Source organism: Vicia villosa, linkage group LG7, assembly GCF_029867415.1.
Source record: "Vicia villosa cultivar HV-30 ecotype Madison, WI linkage group LG7, Vvil1.0, whole genome shotgun sequence".
Lineage (NCBI taxonomy): Eukaryota > Viridiplantae > Streptophyta > Magnoliopsida > Fabales > Fabaceae > Vicia > Vicia villosa.
In genome coordinates, this window is record NC_081186.1 from 98,867,307 (window position 1) to 98,884,320 (window position 17,014).

Sequence of the window (17,014 nt, forward strand, 5' to 3'; positions counted from 1 at the left end):
TCGGATTTTACCCGTTTATGTGTAAAAAGGTTGGAGAATCCTTAGTTCTCTCATTTATATCAACTTGCTTACACAAAAAAAAAACATATATGACTTGACAAGTTTTCACACTTTATGGGACTTCAAGATATTTTTTATGTGGTTAAAATCTAGCATCGTTATAGCTTATTACAACAATCTCTTCCTGAATTTCATATACCGAAAATAAATTGTTAGTTCTAATATACTACTTAAGAATATTCTTGACAACATTCCAATAACAATCAACATAACTAGACTAGTTCTTTCTCGTTGTGCACAACACACAAGATATATGGTTGACTACACAACATGTCATACATAATAGATTTAAATGTAGATTATTATGGAATCTTATTCCTAGGATCGATTTCTTCTTTCATTGAAGGAGAATGTGGTTTTGACAAACACACACCATGTGATATGAACATGAATTCTTTCTTAAAATTACACATTAAACTGTGTCAATACTTTGCTTATATATGTACTATGAGTAAGGCCAAATAACTTTTGATATCTATCGCGATATATCCTTATTAATAATATGAGTAGCTTCACCCAAATATTTCATAGAAAAGAAATTTCTCAACCAAGTTTTAACCTATTGCAACTTAGGAATGCCATTTTTAAAAACTAATATGTCATCGACATATAACACCATAACTACAAGCATTGTTTCCACTAACTTTCTTGTAAACACAAAGTTCGTATTTATCAAAACGAAAGTTTCAAAATTTGAAAGTTTACTTTAATTCATATATTAATTATTGTAACTTGCATATCTTTAAACATATTTTGAATTGTCAAAATCTTCGTATTATTTCATGTACACATCTTCCTTAATTTATAAAAGAAGACAATATGTACACATTATATACACAACTTACAATATAATTCAAAAATAACATTTTATATTAATTTAATTAATAAGCATAAATCCCACTTCTAGAAAAGTCGTAATAACTTAGCCATCGGTGACTGCTTTTAAGTTCTATTCATAAAATTATTACACATTTTTTTTTGGATTCATTCATTTTAAAATTAGAATAATGAAGTGTTGTCCTATCAATTACTATATGCTACAGAGCTGTCAAAATCTCAACCTAATCCTACATTGTCTTCTACTTTCTACTTTTTGATTTAAAAGTTATGTTACTTTAGGATAACGTATTAATGTATCTCATTGAACATGAATTTATATCATATTATTAAATATAAACTATACCAAATAACTATGACTTTACAGAAAATAAAGCATATTATATACTTTATTTGAGTGTCTTTATAGTTATATACCTGTTAGATAACGTTGTTTCATCATTTCAAGAAATATTTTGTTACAAATAAATAACAAGATTTTATTATTGCTTGAACATTTAGTTTTTGTATAAAATAAGATATAGCTTGGTCTTCGAGGAGGCTTCCACACACTAGATGATAAACAATTTGCAGCCACTTTTGGCCACGTCTGTTTGACTCCATTTTCATCATTCAAACAAAGAAAAGAGATGGGAAACTTCATGCAGTGGATAAGATAAGAATATAAAGTAGTAGTATATTGACAATTTTGTTGCTTTTGGTTTTGTTCTAGTTAAATAATTCATTCCATAATTGTGGATATATGTTCTCTAAGAGAGACTATCATCTAACATGTTTAAAGATTTGATTGGATCTGATATATTTAGTAAATAAAATATTTTTTTTTAAAAAAATATTTATTTTTAAATTAAGATAAACAAATTATAAATTAATAATTTAAAAAAAAAATATTATTTAAGCAAGTCAAATATAAATTTTTTAAATAATAAAAACTCTTAATAGTTAAAATATCTTAATAAAATAAAAATAATAATGTTAGTTTCTTTTATGTAATTTATTTATAAATTAGTCAGATGATGTTTTAGAACTCTTAACTTAATATAAGCTTTTAATCATGCTAAAAGGTCTTTTAAGAGTTAAAAGGTAGTGTACTGACAGTGTAAAATAGTTTTACATTGTCATTCAATAGAAAATCATAAATGTGCCAAGTCATTAAATTTTTTTTAAATAAAAAAATGGTTTAATTGGATACATGGGTGGTGATTGGTTGACAGTGTAAAAATATTTTACACTGTCAGTGCATCACCCCTTTTCTCGTCTTTTAATCACACCAATAGGTTATAATAGGTGTATTTTTTTTAAAATCAAAGTCTGACTTATCATAAATATTGGCCAATAACTTTATTTTTTTTAATAGGTTTAATTTATTCCACTCTATTTTCACTCATATCAGTAGAAAATTCAATCGTAAAGTTATTAAACAATGGAGGGTTTGAGTGTGTGGAAAAAGAGAGAGTGACATAGAGAAGAGTTAGAGAGAGATAATTAAGGATGACAATATAATTTTCCATTAACAATGATGAGGATGCCTTTAAGGCATTATTACAAGCATATTGGAATAAAAAAACATCAAGCCAAAAATCAAAAAAAGCAAAATGTCAGACCTGTAACCAGTTACACAATACCTGTAACCGGTTACAACTGACAAATAACATAAATTAAGTATCAGGTGTAACCGGTTACTAGGAATGCGTAACTCTTTACGCCAACTTCAAAATTTATTTTCTTCAATTAATAAGTGACTTTCTCCCAGCTGTAACCGATTACATCCTTGTGGTAACTGATTACAACACTTGAATGACTAGTTTTCACTTAACACAACACTTTAATCCAAGTGGTCCAAATCTTCCATGTTCATGCTCATCTTCAACCTTATAAAGACATCATTTGTGACTCCCTTAGTCAACAAATCAGCCACTTGGTCTTTACTACTACAATATCCCAATCTCAACTTTCCTTCACCAACAAGTTCCCTCAAGTAGTGAAATCTCATCTCAATATGCCTGCTCTTCCCATGTGCAATTGAGTTCTTAGCAAGATTAATAGCGGAAACATTATCAACAAAGAGCGTAACAACCTCACCCTCAATATTACTGCTCAGCTTCTTCAATAGATTCATTAGCCACACAACTTGACACACACATAACGAAACAAAAATATACCCGGACTCACAAGACGAGAGTGCTACCATCGGTTCCTTCTTTGAACACCATGAGATTGTTGTTCCATTGAACATAAAGATGTATCAAGATGTAGACTTACAATCAAATTTATCTCCACACAAATTGGAATAATTGAAATAGAGCAAATTGCATTTTTTTCCTGTATTCGATGAGGGGAAGAGAATTTTGCAACCAATAGACCCTTTGACGTAACTTAGTATTCTTTTGACTGCTTCAAAGTGAGACACCTTCAGTCTCTCCATGAATCTACTTGCGATACCGACGCTAAACGCCAAATCCAGTCACGTATTGCACAAATAGCGCAAGAATCCAATCAACCTTTTATATTAGGTTAGATTAACGTCTTGCAAAAATTATTAAGAAAGATCTTGAGATTAACGATTTGGATAAAAGTATGTTCTTGGATATGAAATAGTTTTTGAATGTTTGCAAGAAGCACCTGCTCAACATTTTCTCCTTACTATTGTTATTGATGTGTTAGACCAACATATGTCACTAATAGAGTATTATACTATCCTTAGATGTTACTTTATAGTTCTCTTATTTTCAGTTGACGATGTTTATGCTGTTTGCTGTAAGACGTGCTTGGATATCTTTGGTGAACATGTAGTTCATTGTAAGGAGATTTTAAAATTCAAATATCAATATGACTTTGGAAAGAATGTCATGTTTTTATATATTTCAGCATATAGAAGTATCTTTGAAGAAAAAGACATCTATGACTTTTTTGACCGACCCACATTGCGAAAGATCTACACTTAACCTAACTAGTGTTCTTGTATGAATGAGTAGGAAGAAAACACGCATGCATGGACTTGACTGATATTTCCCCACTTGTGACAAACAAGAAAAAATAATTTTCAAACAATCAACATGCTTTTATACCATTTGAAATCTGTAGCTTACAAACACTAACAACATTGGATTAAAGAGTTCAATTAAAATTAAGTTTAGCTAACACCTTATAAAGTGAAAAAATCACTTAATATAAAGTCTTTTCAAACTCTATCTCTAACCAATGTATGGTTTGAAAATTTTCCAATACAACCTCATACACACACAAATATTGAGCTTAGTGCCTAATTATAAAAGATGGGTAGATTATGATGTAGTCGATAGAGTCTGATGCAATATTTATAGAATTAAAATTTGACATAACTCATCCTTAATAAATCTGTTTGTAAAGTGAAAGATCGATTCTATATAAGGTCTTTTCAACCTCCATCATTAATCAATGTAGGATTTGAAATTTTCCTTTAAATACAATATCTTAAGCATAACAATGTCTGTTTCTAAAAAAATAAATAAATTTTTAAAAAGATTAATTTTACAATCTAAAATAAGATGAACCCCACTTGTTTCCAATTTATTTCCTTTTATTTTGTGTCAAATAATATTAAAAGAAAAAGTTCTCATAATATTTTTGAAAAAAATAATCACTACATTTTATCATAATCAAGTGTCATAATTTTGGAATTTACTTTATTCCTCATTGCTTGTGATGTCAAAATATCTATTACATAATATACTACACGTGTTTCCTTGCAAATGTGCTAATGCCATATGGGGAAAGAATCAAAATGCATTAGGTAGAACTAAGCCGACTTTATGGAAAATGTCAATAACCACTTCACACTATATTATTTAAATTTGAATTCATATTCATATGGAGTAGTTGGTGACATAGTAAATAAATAATTAGTACTATATATATGTATCCATAACTTCATTTGTCATTGGCACTAGAAACATTCTCTTACAAATATTTTGTACTTTTGAGAACAAAGAGAGTTCATTCATAGACATGAATACATCAATGATGGCTTCTTTTTTGGTTTTGTTGTTGGCTTTTCCTTGTGTATTTGCAACTGATTACACTGTTGGTGATGCTAATCAATGGACTCAAGGGATTGATTACACTACTTGGACTTCTGGAAAAACTTTCAAAGTTGGTGATAATTTAGGTATGCATGCATCCTCTACTTAACACTCCATTTTTGATATATGAATCTGCAATATTATTACTTAACTGACAAATTTGTTTGTGATGAAAAATCCAGTGTTCAAGTATGGAGGAACTCACCAAGTGAATGAAGTTGATGAGAGTGATTACAAAAGTTGTAGTTCAAGCAACACCATAAAGAATTACAATGATGGAGATTCAAAGGTTCCATTAACAAAAACTGGAAAAATTTACTTCATATGTCCAACAACAGGTCATTGTTCTGCTGGAATGAAACTTGAGGTCAATGTTGTTGCTGCTAGCACTTCCCCAACTCCATCAACAACACCATCAACCACTCCATCAACTCCATCTTCTGAGACTAATTCAACTTCTCCATCACCACCAAAAGATAGTGGAGCTGTTAGTGTTTCAAATGGTGTTGGTCTTTTTATGGGTTCTTTGTTCGTGGTCTTAGGTTTCATGGGCTAGGGAAGAGACAGTGCAACTGCAATTATTGTTATTAATAGTCCTTTTGATTTTATGTGCTTTTTGTTGAATTTATACAACACAGTTATTGTTATTATTGATCATTCATTAAAATTTGTCATGGATTCTCTTTTCTATCTACTATGCGTTAGTATCCTCTCCGGATTCAATCTTGGACCTTTCTATATGGGCCTCGCAAATGACCCAAAACAACTGCCCCTAAGCCGTTATTTATATGCAGTAGAGTGAGTGAGGGGGTTTGCTATGTCCACATTTAGGCTGACTTATATAAAAAATAAGTGAAGAATCTTAATCTGACGTAATTAGTATTTAAAAAATAAGTGAAGAATCTTAATCTGACGTAATTAGTATTTAGAACAGATGCATTATAATTGTCTTTCTCTTGATTATCGATGTTTCATAAGGAGGTTGTGACACGTGTCCCTATGTCTAAATGTAATGATACCATATTTGTCTTAGGATCCTTGAGTACTATTGAACAATTTACCTCGAGATCTGAGTTGTTGGTAGTGCAGTTCGCACATCCTAATGAGGTAGATCGCACGCTTCACTGGACTGAAAAATGCGTACATGATGTCACATGAGTTTTAGCCGTCAATAAGGATTATGGAGATATTAAAATTGGCTATGCTATACGTTATGACTAGAGGAAAGATCTCGTTCATGGTCTCGCCTAACTTTTCACCATCCTAAAATCCGAGGATCATACATTATGTCTAGAGGAAAGATCTCGTTCATGTTCTTGGGTCACAACTATCCGCTCGACGATTTTTCTTTTCATCATCTTTTGTGAGGGGTTCTTTGCCCTTTAAAGACACCTAGTAATGGGTGCAACATACTGGTGTTTCCCTTTTTGGTATTCCCCTTCTTCACTTCTTCACTCCTGCTATCTTTTCCACCTTTGGCCCTAATGTCAACTTCAATAGTTTTTTTGGGAGATGATTTTCTCTATGAAAGGATCGATTCTTCTTTGGGAAATCTTCTCAGCTCCTATTCCCTCTTTTATTTTTCCGGATTCCGTTCCGATCACATCTATGATGTATGGAGTAAGTCGTCCCTTCTTGATCCACTACTGTATTGCATCTTTTAGATCTGTAGTAGATCAACCAAGAAGTCCCAAGTCCATAAAAGACAAAGATCCAGAGAGAAGAGAAAAGGACATGTCGCTCAACCATACTCTGAATACCAAAGCGGGAATATTTGTCGAAGGTGGAGAATCTAACTCCTCCCGTAGAAGATATGTCGCCAAGTCATGGCGGTAGCAGATTTACCCATCATGTCTAAGGATGACCCAGATATATATAAAAGACATTTCTTATTTTTCGAGGAGGCTTTTAGACGCTAGATGATATACAATTTGCAGCACACATCCAATGACTGTCGTGCTAATTTTGGCTACGTCTGTATGTCTCCATTTTCGTCTTTCAAAAAGATTATTCATTTTATTCAACGGTAAGACTTCCAGAGAAAGCAAAAATATGAGTAACTTTGTAAAATGGATAAGATAAGAATAAAAATTAAACAATCAAATAATTATTCAGTTCGTAATTAAAACTTTCTTAAAGTCTTGATCTACCCATATGCCCTTAAAATTGAGGCGAGCTCTTTTCAATTTGGGTTTATATTGGGTCCGAATTTCTAGACTTGTATGTAATCTCTTAAACATTAAGTTTGTAAAGGTAAAATATTTATGAAGAAGACTAGATTGTACACAGACCCTCTAGCATGAGGTCTGTGAGGGCGAGATGCTTTGTAGAAAAGATTGGACTGTACACAATCTCTCAAATGTGAGGACGAGATGTTTAATCTACTGTAGGGACGAGGTGGCTAATCTCATGTCAAAGAGAGATGTTTAGTCTCCTAATGTTTCTACTTGAAATTCCGACCAACTTTTTTAGGGTTAATTTCTTGTCTCTTGACATTCCTACTTTCACTAGGGTTTAGTCTTGGCTAGTCCTAGTAGTGCTAATTGTCTCGGGACTCACATAGAAGTTAAGTTATCATTAACATCTACACCCTAGACTGTTAGCATTAAATGCAATTACTTTTTTGTCTGTCACTTACGCCTTTAAATAGACAATAAGCCTATTGTCTCAACATCATTTCCACTTCTACTCCTTAACATACTCTTATGCGCTATTTGCTATCCCTCTTCCTCTATTCTATATCTCCATTTTATAACAATTGCTTGTAATATTTTGACCCTTTTACTCTTTATTTATCCTTTCTTAGTTATGGTTTTTATTCAGGATTGTGACACGTTCGAGGTGGATATAGAATTCCAAGCCGTTTTGGCAAAAACTGAGTTGTGGAGTTGATGCTTGAAAGCTTTGAAATGTAGAATGTAACACCCCATATCTTTACTTAATTAATTTAAATTGAAATTAAATTATTTATTGGGATTATTTGGCATTTTATTGGATTTATTGGAGAATTATGGAAAATGAGGTTATTGTGCTTGATGTCGTGTTTAGTAAAAGGGGGGTGCTAAGGGTTAGGCCTTACTCAATTGAGAAGGAAGCAGAGAACGTGAAAGCTGAAGAAGTGCGAAAGAGCGAAGAAGAGGAAGAATCCAAGATCAACCTTTGAGGTAAGGGGAGACTCTTCCAATTAATCTCTATTATCGATTCATAGGTGATAGGATTGATTGTGTATTATTTATTTCGATTGGGATGTATGTTAGGTTTAGGGGTTTTGATGTTTAGGGCTCAAATTCATAGATTTTATGCAATTGAATGTTTGTGGATGATTGGTGATGTGAAATAGACTTATTGCTTGATAACTTTGTGTGAAATCTTTGAAATTAGCTTTGTAATCGTGTTATAATCAAACTGGTATTGATTGAATTCAGTAGAGGGGCTGAATGAAATGCTGTCAAAAATTGAAGTTGTTGTTACAGAAGGGTCGTAATAGGTTACGTAACCGGTTACGCTGAGTAATACGTTCCAAAAATTATATTTTCCGAGTTCGTAACTGGTTACGCTATTCCTGTAACCGGTTACAGCCTGTTTAGAATAATAGCGAATAAAGTTAAGTCAAGCGTAATCGGTTGTGCTATTTCTCGTAACCGGTTACACTGTAAGTTTTCTGAAATTTTTTAATAATTTTATGGACGTAACCGATTACGCCATTTCTGTAACCGGTTATGCTGTAGCTTTTTGGAAGAAAAATTAATATTTTCTAAAACTTGTAACTTTCGAACCATAAGTCCGTTTTAAGCGCCGTTTTGAGCGTCGTGAAGCTAATGAAATATTCTATATACTTAAATGGTGTGTTAGACAGTAGCCGAATTTATTTTAATACCTCGATTTAAAATATTTGGTGTTGTGTTTGTACATTGTGTGCATGAATTGGTCAATGTGACAATGTGGATGTGTTGTGACAACATGTTTATTATGAAATGTTGTGTTCGGTGTGAATTATATAATGTAATTGTTTGGATTATGTGGAGGTATGAATATATTATCCATGATTGTTGTTCGGTGTTGAAATATGATAAAGATTGTTCATATTGTTTGGTGTTGATGATTAGCATGCTTAAGGTGGTGCAAGCATACATAATCATAATTGTAGCTGTATCCTGGTGGTGTTGGATCAGCGGTAGCTAATTCCCATTGTGCGAAATTAGTGAGTAGAAGTAGATGTATCCTGCTGGTGGTGGATCAATGAGATGGGTTAATCCCATGGATTGGTACCACATGTAGGTAGTTGCATTGCATTAGTATGTATGTATTATTATAACATGAATGGAAGATGTCCAATGTTATAATGTGATGTGATTGATTTATTTGGTGTGATTGATGTATATTGGCTGTAAATCTGAATATATTGCAATTGGGTGAATAATACGCATGATATCTTATTGTTTATGAGCTTATAACATTTGTTAATTGCGAATTAGACTCACCCTTACTGTTGACATTTTTTAGATTAAGGAGTAGCGGCTTGTGCTTGGTAAGGATAACTCATAGAGTTACTTCGTTTAGTTCGGTTGTATCAGTGTCATGCTCTGGTCTTGTAACACTGGGGGACGTTTAATTTTGAGTTGTTTGATGGATTATTTTCCCTATATTGGAATAATGTTTTGTTGGTTTTAAATCGGTGAATTCTTGGTGTTAAATACCGATGTTTTATGTTATTCAGTTTTGAAGTATTTTCCGCTGTGTTAACATGATTACTGAATAATATGTTTTGATGTTCCTTATAAGGCATGACATGATTTAATGTTTTAAATATTTTAGAGTTGTAATGCCCTTGTTTATGTTTTACTCTGAATTTATTTAATATTCCGCAGGAGTTTTAGAAGGGTGTTACATAGAATGAGAAAAATAGATATGAAATTTGTGGAGAGGGAGATGTTTAATTTTTTCGATAGCTCATCTAGCAATAATTACACTAATTTGGTGTATTCTTTTGTAGTATCCATCAAATTCATCATGGAGATCTCCTATTCTCCCTCAAGATCCTTTTATGAGGAAGTTCTGAGTCTGGATTGGGTGAAGGTTTTTTTAAATGGGCATGGAGCGATCTAACACGAACAACAAGCCAAATGCAATCTTAGAGCCACATGTTTGAGGAGAAATGGTTTGCATGTGGTGGCCTCATGGGATGGAGAATGAGTACTTTTACATTTACACCGTCGTCTTTAAAGACTTTGTGGTTGGTTTTTCGTTCACACTCTTTGAGTATGATATTCTCTGTGTACTCAACATTGCCCCCATCTGAGTTAAATCTGAATATGTGGGTGTTTGTCCAACGATTTAAGATCATTTGTTGGGATCTTTTTCTCTTTCTATGAGACAAAAGGTGTAGCAATAGGAAAATAGATTTTTGCAAGTGTTATACCATGGAATGCTCTTCTTGCTTCCTTTATCTTTAACTACGAGAATTGGAAGGATAAGTTTGTCAGGGTTAGAGGAAGTGCATACTACCCTAAGACTATCTATAAGGAAAATGGATCATATAGGTTTCCTCTTTATTAAACTGGAGAGCCTATTTCCATCATCGACTATGATCCGAATAAACTTAGTAGGAAGAAGAGGGAATAATTTGAATTTTTGGAGTAGTTATGTGCCATGTGGGTAAAATATTTATTTAAATACGAGACCAATTACCCTTGATGATTTTTTTTGGATAAGGTGTTCTTCTATTGTGTAATTTTTGTTTACTTTTAGTTGACTCTAATCAACCTATTTTTCCTTTTTACAGGAAGAATGACTCATGTTTCAATGGACGAGAAGAAAGGTATGTTGGAGAGTGCCAAAACCAGCAGGGGCGAGGTACAACCTGTGCAACACAATGACCCTGTTGACTTTCAAACTGAGGTGGCCAAGAAGAGAAATAATATTTTTTAGGGGAAAGTCGTGAAGGTTGTTCCTGTTACCATAATTGCATTTGTCCTTGCGGTCGAGGGCATGAAGTCAACTATTGCTACGAAGAGTAGAGTTTATTCTGAAAATTGATGTCTGTAACAATGTTATCCTCACATTATTTTAATATGTGTTTTGATGTTTTTGTAACAATATTTTTGATTTGTTGTTATTTTATTTATTGATTTTATTAATTAGGTTTTAATTTGATCATTTATTGTAGATTATACCATGTGTCTCTCTTTACATTCAATAAGTTTGATTTGATCCATTTCAATGAGTTTTTTTATCATGAACAAGTTGTTCAAACATCAACATATGTGTACCTTCAATCACAAGTTAGCAAACTTAAAACAATGTGTTTTTGATGCATGATTCGAATAAAAAATTCATTTGGAAATTAGGAATTTGGCTATGTATTTCTAATTCAAATCAAGGAATTCATGACTCAAAATAGAAGACGCCATACTCAAATAATGATTCTCTTTGACTCGAATCATGACTAAACAAATTTTCAAAACTTAACCATAATTCAAATCAAGTAATTACTTGACTCGAATCATAGGTATCACGTCATGATTCAAATCATAATTTCTATTTCCAATTTTTTTACCTTGATTCATGTCATACTTTCCTCTGATATAAATCATGACTGTATGATTTGACTCAACTCAATATTTATTTTCTCTCACTTTTGTGCCTAACCTTTAGCACCTATATAAATCCTTTTTGTCATATTCTCTGAACAATATACATTCTTACACATTCATAAAAATTTATTGAGTGAGTTATTTTTCGAACAAGTAAGATAAAAAAATCCAAAATTTCACAAATATTGAGAAAAAACCCTGGGTGTTCTTCCTTTTACAAGGGAAAATCAATATAGAACATTGTTCTTCCTTTTAAGGTTTTTCCCTTCTTCCCTCATCCTTAGGGTGAAATAAGTAGAGGTGACGTCTCTTTCTACGAATAAAGTTTGTTTAAACGTAAATTTTTAAAGCATGTTGTTACAATCAATGGCCATGTCATCATTGTATACTTTTAGATTCCGACCATCTTCTTGGAAACGATGGCGTCCATTAATCTCTGGTACACTTCCACATAGTAGAAAGTGTTACGATTAGTCTTGAACGATGTATTTGGCACATCATTGGGGTTCATTCTTGTAAAATTATAACTTGAGTATCATCCATAAAACTTAGTACTCGGAACTATGAAGAGCCACCAATTAGACTGTCAATACTTAATTATGGATTTGGATCTTCGTGACATGCTTTGTTCCGGGAATTGAAATCTACGCATAATCTCCATTTTCTAGAAGCCTTCATCCCCATCATGGTGTTAGCTAACTAGGTTAGATATTTGATCTCTTGAATAATCTCGACCTTCTTTAATTTCACCACCTCTGCTGAGATGGCTATTCTTTTATCTTCCCCTGCTTTGCACGGCGGGCTTGAACCCGAGCTTAATGGCTAAATGATAACACACCATATTTGGATCTATTTTGAGCATATCAGTTGGTGCCAATGCGACTAAATCAACATTCTTTTGTAGCAGCTACACAACCTTGGCTTTCTCCTTTCTCAATAACATGGTTCATATCTATGTAATTTGATGACTTTTATGGCCTATTTGAGTGGTATTTAATTCTCATGTAGGTGTCAACATGTCCTCCAAAGGGTCAACCTGTGGGTCTAGATCGACGTAGTAGACTTTGTGTGAGCTAGACAAATTGATAGGCTTTACATAACCTTTTTTCTTCATCTCTAGGTTGTCCTTGTAGCATCTTCTCGCTAATTCCTAGTCGTCTTTTACTACCTCTACATGTCTATAGTTTAAAGGGCACTTCATTGTTAGGTATAGAGTTCATAATGTGACCTCCAAAACGTAAAAATTCGGCCAGGCAATGATGATGTACTATGGGAATAAAGTATTCACTATCATATATCCTACTTTAACTGTTTTAATGATTTCCCCTAAAAAGCTGGAAGAACTCGGAGTTATCTTTAAATCTTCAAAATCATGTGTGTGGACAACTTTCTGATTAAATTAGATGGTGATTGATGTGTTAAAAAGCATAACTGTCCGGTTTTAGCTGAACGAAAGTCTACTTATTCCGTAGACCTTTTATTCAAGCTTAGGACTTTTGTCATGAGTATTGTGAACAACCCTGAACAAATTTCAAAATATTTTGAAGTCTATTAAATCAAGTGTCATAGTTTTGAAATTCAATTTTATTCTTTTTGACTATGGGTCATGTGATATCATAATCCACTATTATATATACGTGCTTCCCGGCAAATATGCTAATGCCACTTGCCATTTCTTTTCATGTTTTTATATCTTGCTTTATGAGAAAAGAATCTCAATGTATTAGGTAGAACTAAGCTGGCTTTTATAGAAAATGTCAATAACCACTTCACTATAATAATTAAATTCAAATCCATATGGAATAGTTGGTGACATAGTAAACAAATGAATTAGTACTATATAAATGTATCCATAACTTCATTTGTCATTGGCACTAACACATTCTCTTACAAATATTTTGTATCTTTAGAACAAAGAGAGTTCATTCATAGACATGAATACTTCGATGGTAGCTTCTTTTCTAGTTTTGTTATTGGCTTTTCCTTATGTATTTGCAACTGATTACACTGTTGGTGATGCTAATCAATGGACTCAAGGGATTGATTACACTACATGGACTTCTGGAAAAACTTTCAAAGTTGGTGATAACTTAGGTATACATCCTTTACTTAATACTCCATTCTATAGCCTATTTCTTTTTGAAAAAATATATATTAAATCTCACAAAATATTTTTTAGATGATCATATATATATATATATATATATATATATATATATATATATATATATATATATATATATATATATATATATATATATATATATATATATATATATATATATATATATATATATATATATATATATATATATATATTGAGATTATTATAATTTATTTAAAGTTATTAGAGATTTTATTTTAATTTAACGGTAAGTGATATTTTATCAAACTCTATTTTGCTATAATTTTTTAATGATAAATTATGAGTCACCATAGTTGTCTCGGACGCTATTAAATATGGCTCTGATTATTATAAATTTATTTATTTAAAAAAACTCAATAATTCAGAAAAAATAAACATTAAAAAATAATTTTTTTTATCAGAATTATTAACATATTTAACCCTAAAATATATTATTTAATTTATGTTACAAAACTGAAAAATTTGTTTGTGATGAAAAATTCAGTGTTCAAGTATGGAGGAACTCACCAAGTGAATGAAGTTGATGAGAGTGATTACAAAAGTTGCAGTTCAAGCAACACCATAAAGAATTACAATGATGGAGATTCAAAGGTTCCATTAACAAAAGCAGGAAAAATTTACTTCATATGTCCAACACCAGGTCATTGTACCGGTGGAATGAAACTTGAAGTCAATGTTGTTGCTGCTAGCACCACCCCAACTCCAAGTGGCACCCCTCCAACAACAAAAACTCCTGCTCCATCAACAACACCATCAACCACACCATCAACCACTCCATCAACTACTCCATCAACTCCATCTTCTGAGACTAATTCAACTTCTCCATCATCACCAAAGGATAGTGGAGCTATCAGTGTTTCTAATGGTGTTGGTCTTTTGATGGGTTCTTTGTTTGTGGTTTTGGGTTTCATGGGCTAGGGAAGAGACAGTGCAATTATTGCTATTAGTCATTTTGGTTTTATGTGTTATTGGTTTTTGTTGAATTTGGTTTAATTTTATTTAATGATTTGAGATGTATATCTTATCTTCACCTTGATGTGTATCAATTTTAATGAAAATGAAAAAAAAAACTTTATTTTATGACCACTTGTTCAATAGTTGACTTTCCCTAACAAAATTTTTAAATTTTTTATCTCTACCTATTATATATGCTTAACTTAAGACATCCACCTATGTACCAATCATGTCACACTATATTAGTAATTTTTATGAAAGTAGTAAGAAAGCTCTTCATTTATTCTTTTAAAAGATTTAGAATGAGTAACATTAGATGAAGACCAAAGTAAGTAACTTGCTCAACAAGCTACTATGTGAATGCAATGTAGTTTGTTGATAATTATTTTTCTATTATGCTCTTTAACTAACTAGTATAATACTTAGCTTTTATATAAATTGGTTTTCTTCTTTGCAAGGTTAATTAGAATAAAGATTTTCGTCCACTCATTCATATTTTTTTGTCAATTTGATCACAAAGTTAGAAACTCTGTAATGGTATCATAGAACTTGATTCATCTAACTCTACTTCGTGTGATTTCAATGGGAAGAAATAGTAAAAGCAACAATAGTAAAAATGCTTCCTTATATCTAATTGTTGTAGTTGATCTGTATTACATTCATCCATCGGAGAATCTAACAACTGTATGTAACACGCCACAATTGGAAGGAGATAGAAATTATCATGAATGGGCGCAGGGGATGCAACATTTTCTTGTCACCAAGAACAAATTCAAATTTATAAATGGTTAAATTCTGGTTCCAAAAGAAGATGATCTTAACTTTGTTGCATAGGAGAGATGCAATAACCTTTTCCATTCATGATTGATCAGTTAGATGAAGTCACAACTTGTTGAAAGTGTGGTATACATTGAAAACCTTGTAGATGTATGGAATGATCTCAAAGAAGTTATTTGCAAGGAGACATGGCTTTTGTTGTTGCTTTGTATCAGGATTTCTCAAAGTTCCAACAAGGAAACTAGGAAATTTTTGAATACTTAACTAAAATGCGTGCTATGTGGGAGGATATCAAATAGTTCATACCAATGCCTCAATGTACATTTCCAAAGGCACATGTTTTTGTTGTTATGCACGATGCAAAAATGTTCAAGAAGGAGGATAAAAGCATTCAATTACTTATGGAATTGAATGAGCAATATCAAAATGTTAGATCTCAATTCTTGTTGATAAAGCTTCTTCCAACCATCAATAATGTCCTATAAATGGTTTTTCAAAAAAAGAGGCAACAAAACTATGGTGGTAATGCATACTCAGAGGTAAAAAAAGAATAAAACAAATGCATTAACAAACACAGTTGAGAGTGATGCAGAAAATCATAGCTATGATAGAGGCGGAGGACATGATGGCTATCAATGAGAAAGCGGTCGATGTAGTTCTTTCATAAAAAAAGTATACACACATTGTGGCAAAAAAGGTCATAAAGTTGATGCGTTCGGTAGGAAGCGTGTCTATCCACCAAGTTAGGAATTTTCTTAAGGGAATGTGTATGCTAACAATGTTGGAGCTCACATTCAAGAAGACGGTGCGGATATTGAGGTGAAAGCTGCAAATGATGGAAATATTTCTTTGACTAAAGATCAATACAATAGCTTTCTTGCCTTGTTCGAAAAGTATAATGTATGGAGCCAAGCATGCAAGCAACATGGTTAAAAAAGAATGAAGCCAAGCATGTAAGAATTCGAAGCGTGTCACTGAGTTGATTTTTTTCTCGATTTTCTAGTACAACAAGGGAAGTAAATAATATTTTTTTAAAAAAATTTAAAACGTGATGCGCCAAAAATTATACCTCAATTATTTATTAAGTGAGATGAAAGTTGTATCATAAAGTATTTTTTTCATAAGAGTGTCGACCTAAACTTTATTGATTTGTTGTTCTTGTAAACTTCTCGTGCTCTTGATTCTCTTGTAACTTTTATTTTTATTTTATAGTTATATTTGATTCTAAGTTTGCTATTTAATATTTTTTCTAATCAATTTTCTATTAAAACTAAAAGGAATATTTGACTTATTTTTGAAAATATAACAAGATAATAAATATTATGAGATCTATGCTTACACCAAATTCAATTACAGTGTATATACACCTTAGCTTTATTCTAACAATTTTGTTGTGATAGAGAAACCTATACATAAAAATAATTATTAAAAAAAATCAAATACAAGTCTAACCGTATATACATACGGTGTAGTGTAGTTTTTTATGTAAGCCTAACATTTCTCTAAATATTATAGGTTTATAAAATGAGAAATGTTACTTGTACACTAAAAGTGTACACTGACACCGTATAATAGACCAAAGCATA

The 17,014-nt window shown here is 31.9% G+C and overlaps 2 protein-coding genes across 2 annotated transcripts; both read left to right on the forward strand.

The window, feature by feature from the left end:
* Window positions 1-4,801: 4,801 nt before the first annotated feature.
* On the forward strand, window positions 4,802-5,833 carry LOC131617972 (uclacyanin-3-like). The gene is made up of 2 exons (XM_058889242.1): window positions 4,802-5,044; window positions 5,141-5,833. The coding sequence occupies exons 1-2, from the start codon at window positions 4,885-4,887 to the stop codon at window positions 5,512-5,514; spliced, it is 534 nt and encodes a 177-aa protein (XP_058745225.1). The 5' UTR covers window positions 4,802-4,884; the 3' UTR covers window positions 5,515-5,833.
* A 7,573-nt stretch (window positions 5,834-13,406) lies between these two features.
* On the forward strand, window positions 13,407-14,791 carry LOC131617973 (uclacyanin-3-like). The gene is made up of 2 exons (XM_058889243.1): window positions 13,407-13,645; window positions 14,182-14,791. The coding sequence occupies exons 1-2, from the start codon at window positions 13,486-13,488 to the stop codon at window positions 14,613-14,615; spliced, it is 594 nt and encodes a 197-aa protein (XP_058745226.1). The 5' UTR covers window positions 13,407-13,485; the 3' UTR covers window positions 14,616-14,791.
* Window positions 14,792-17,014: the final 2,223 nt, after the last annotated feature.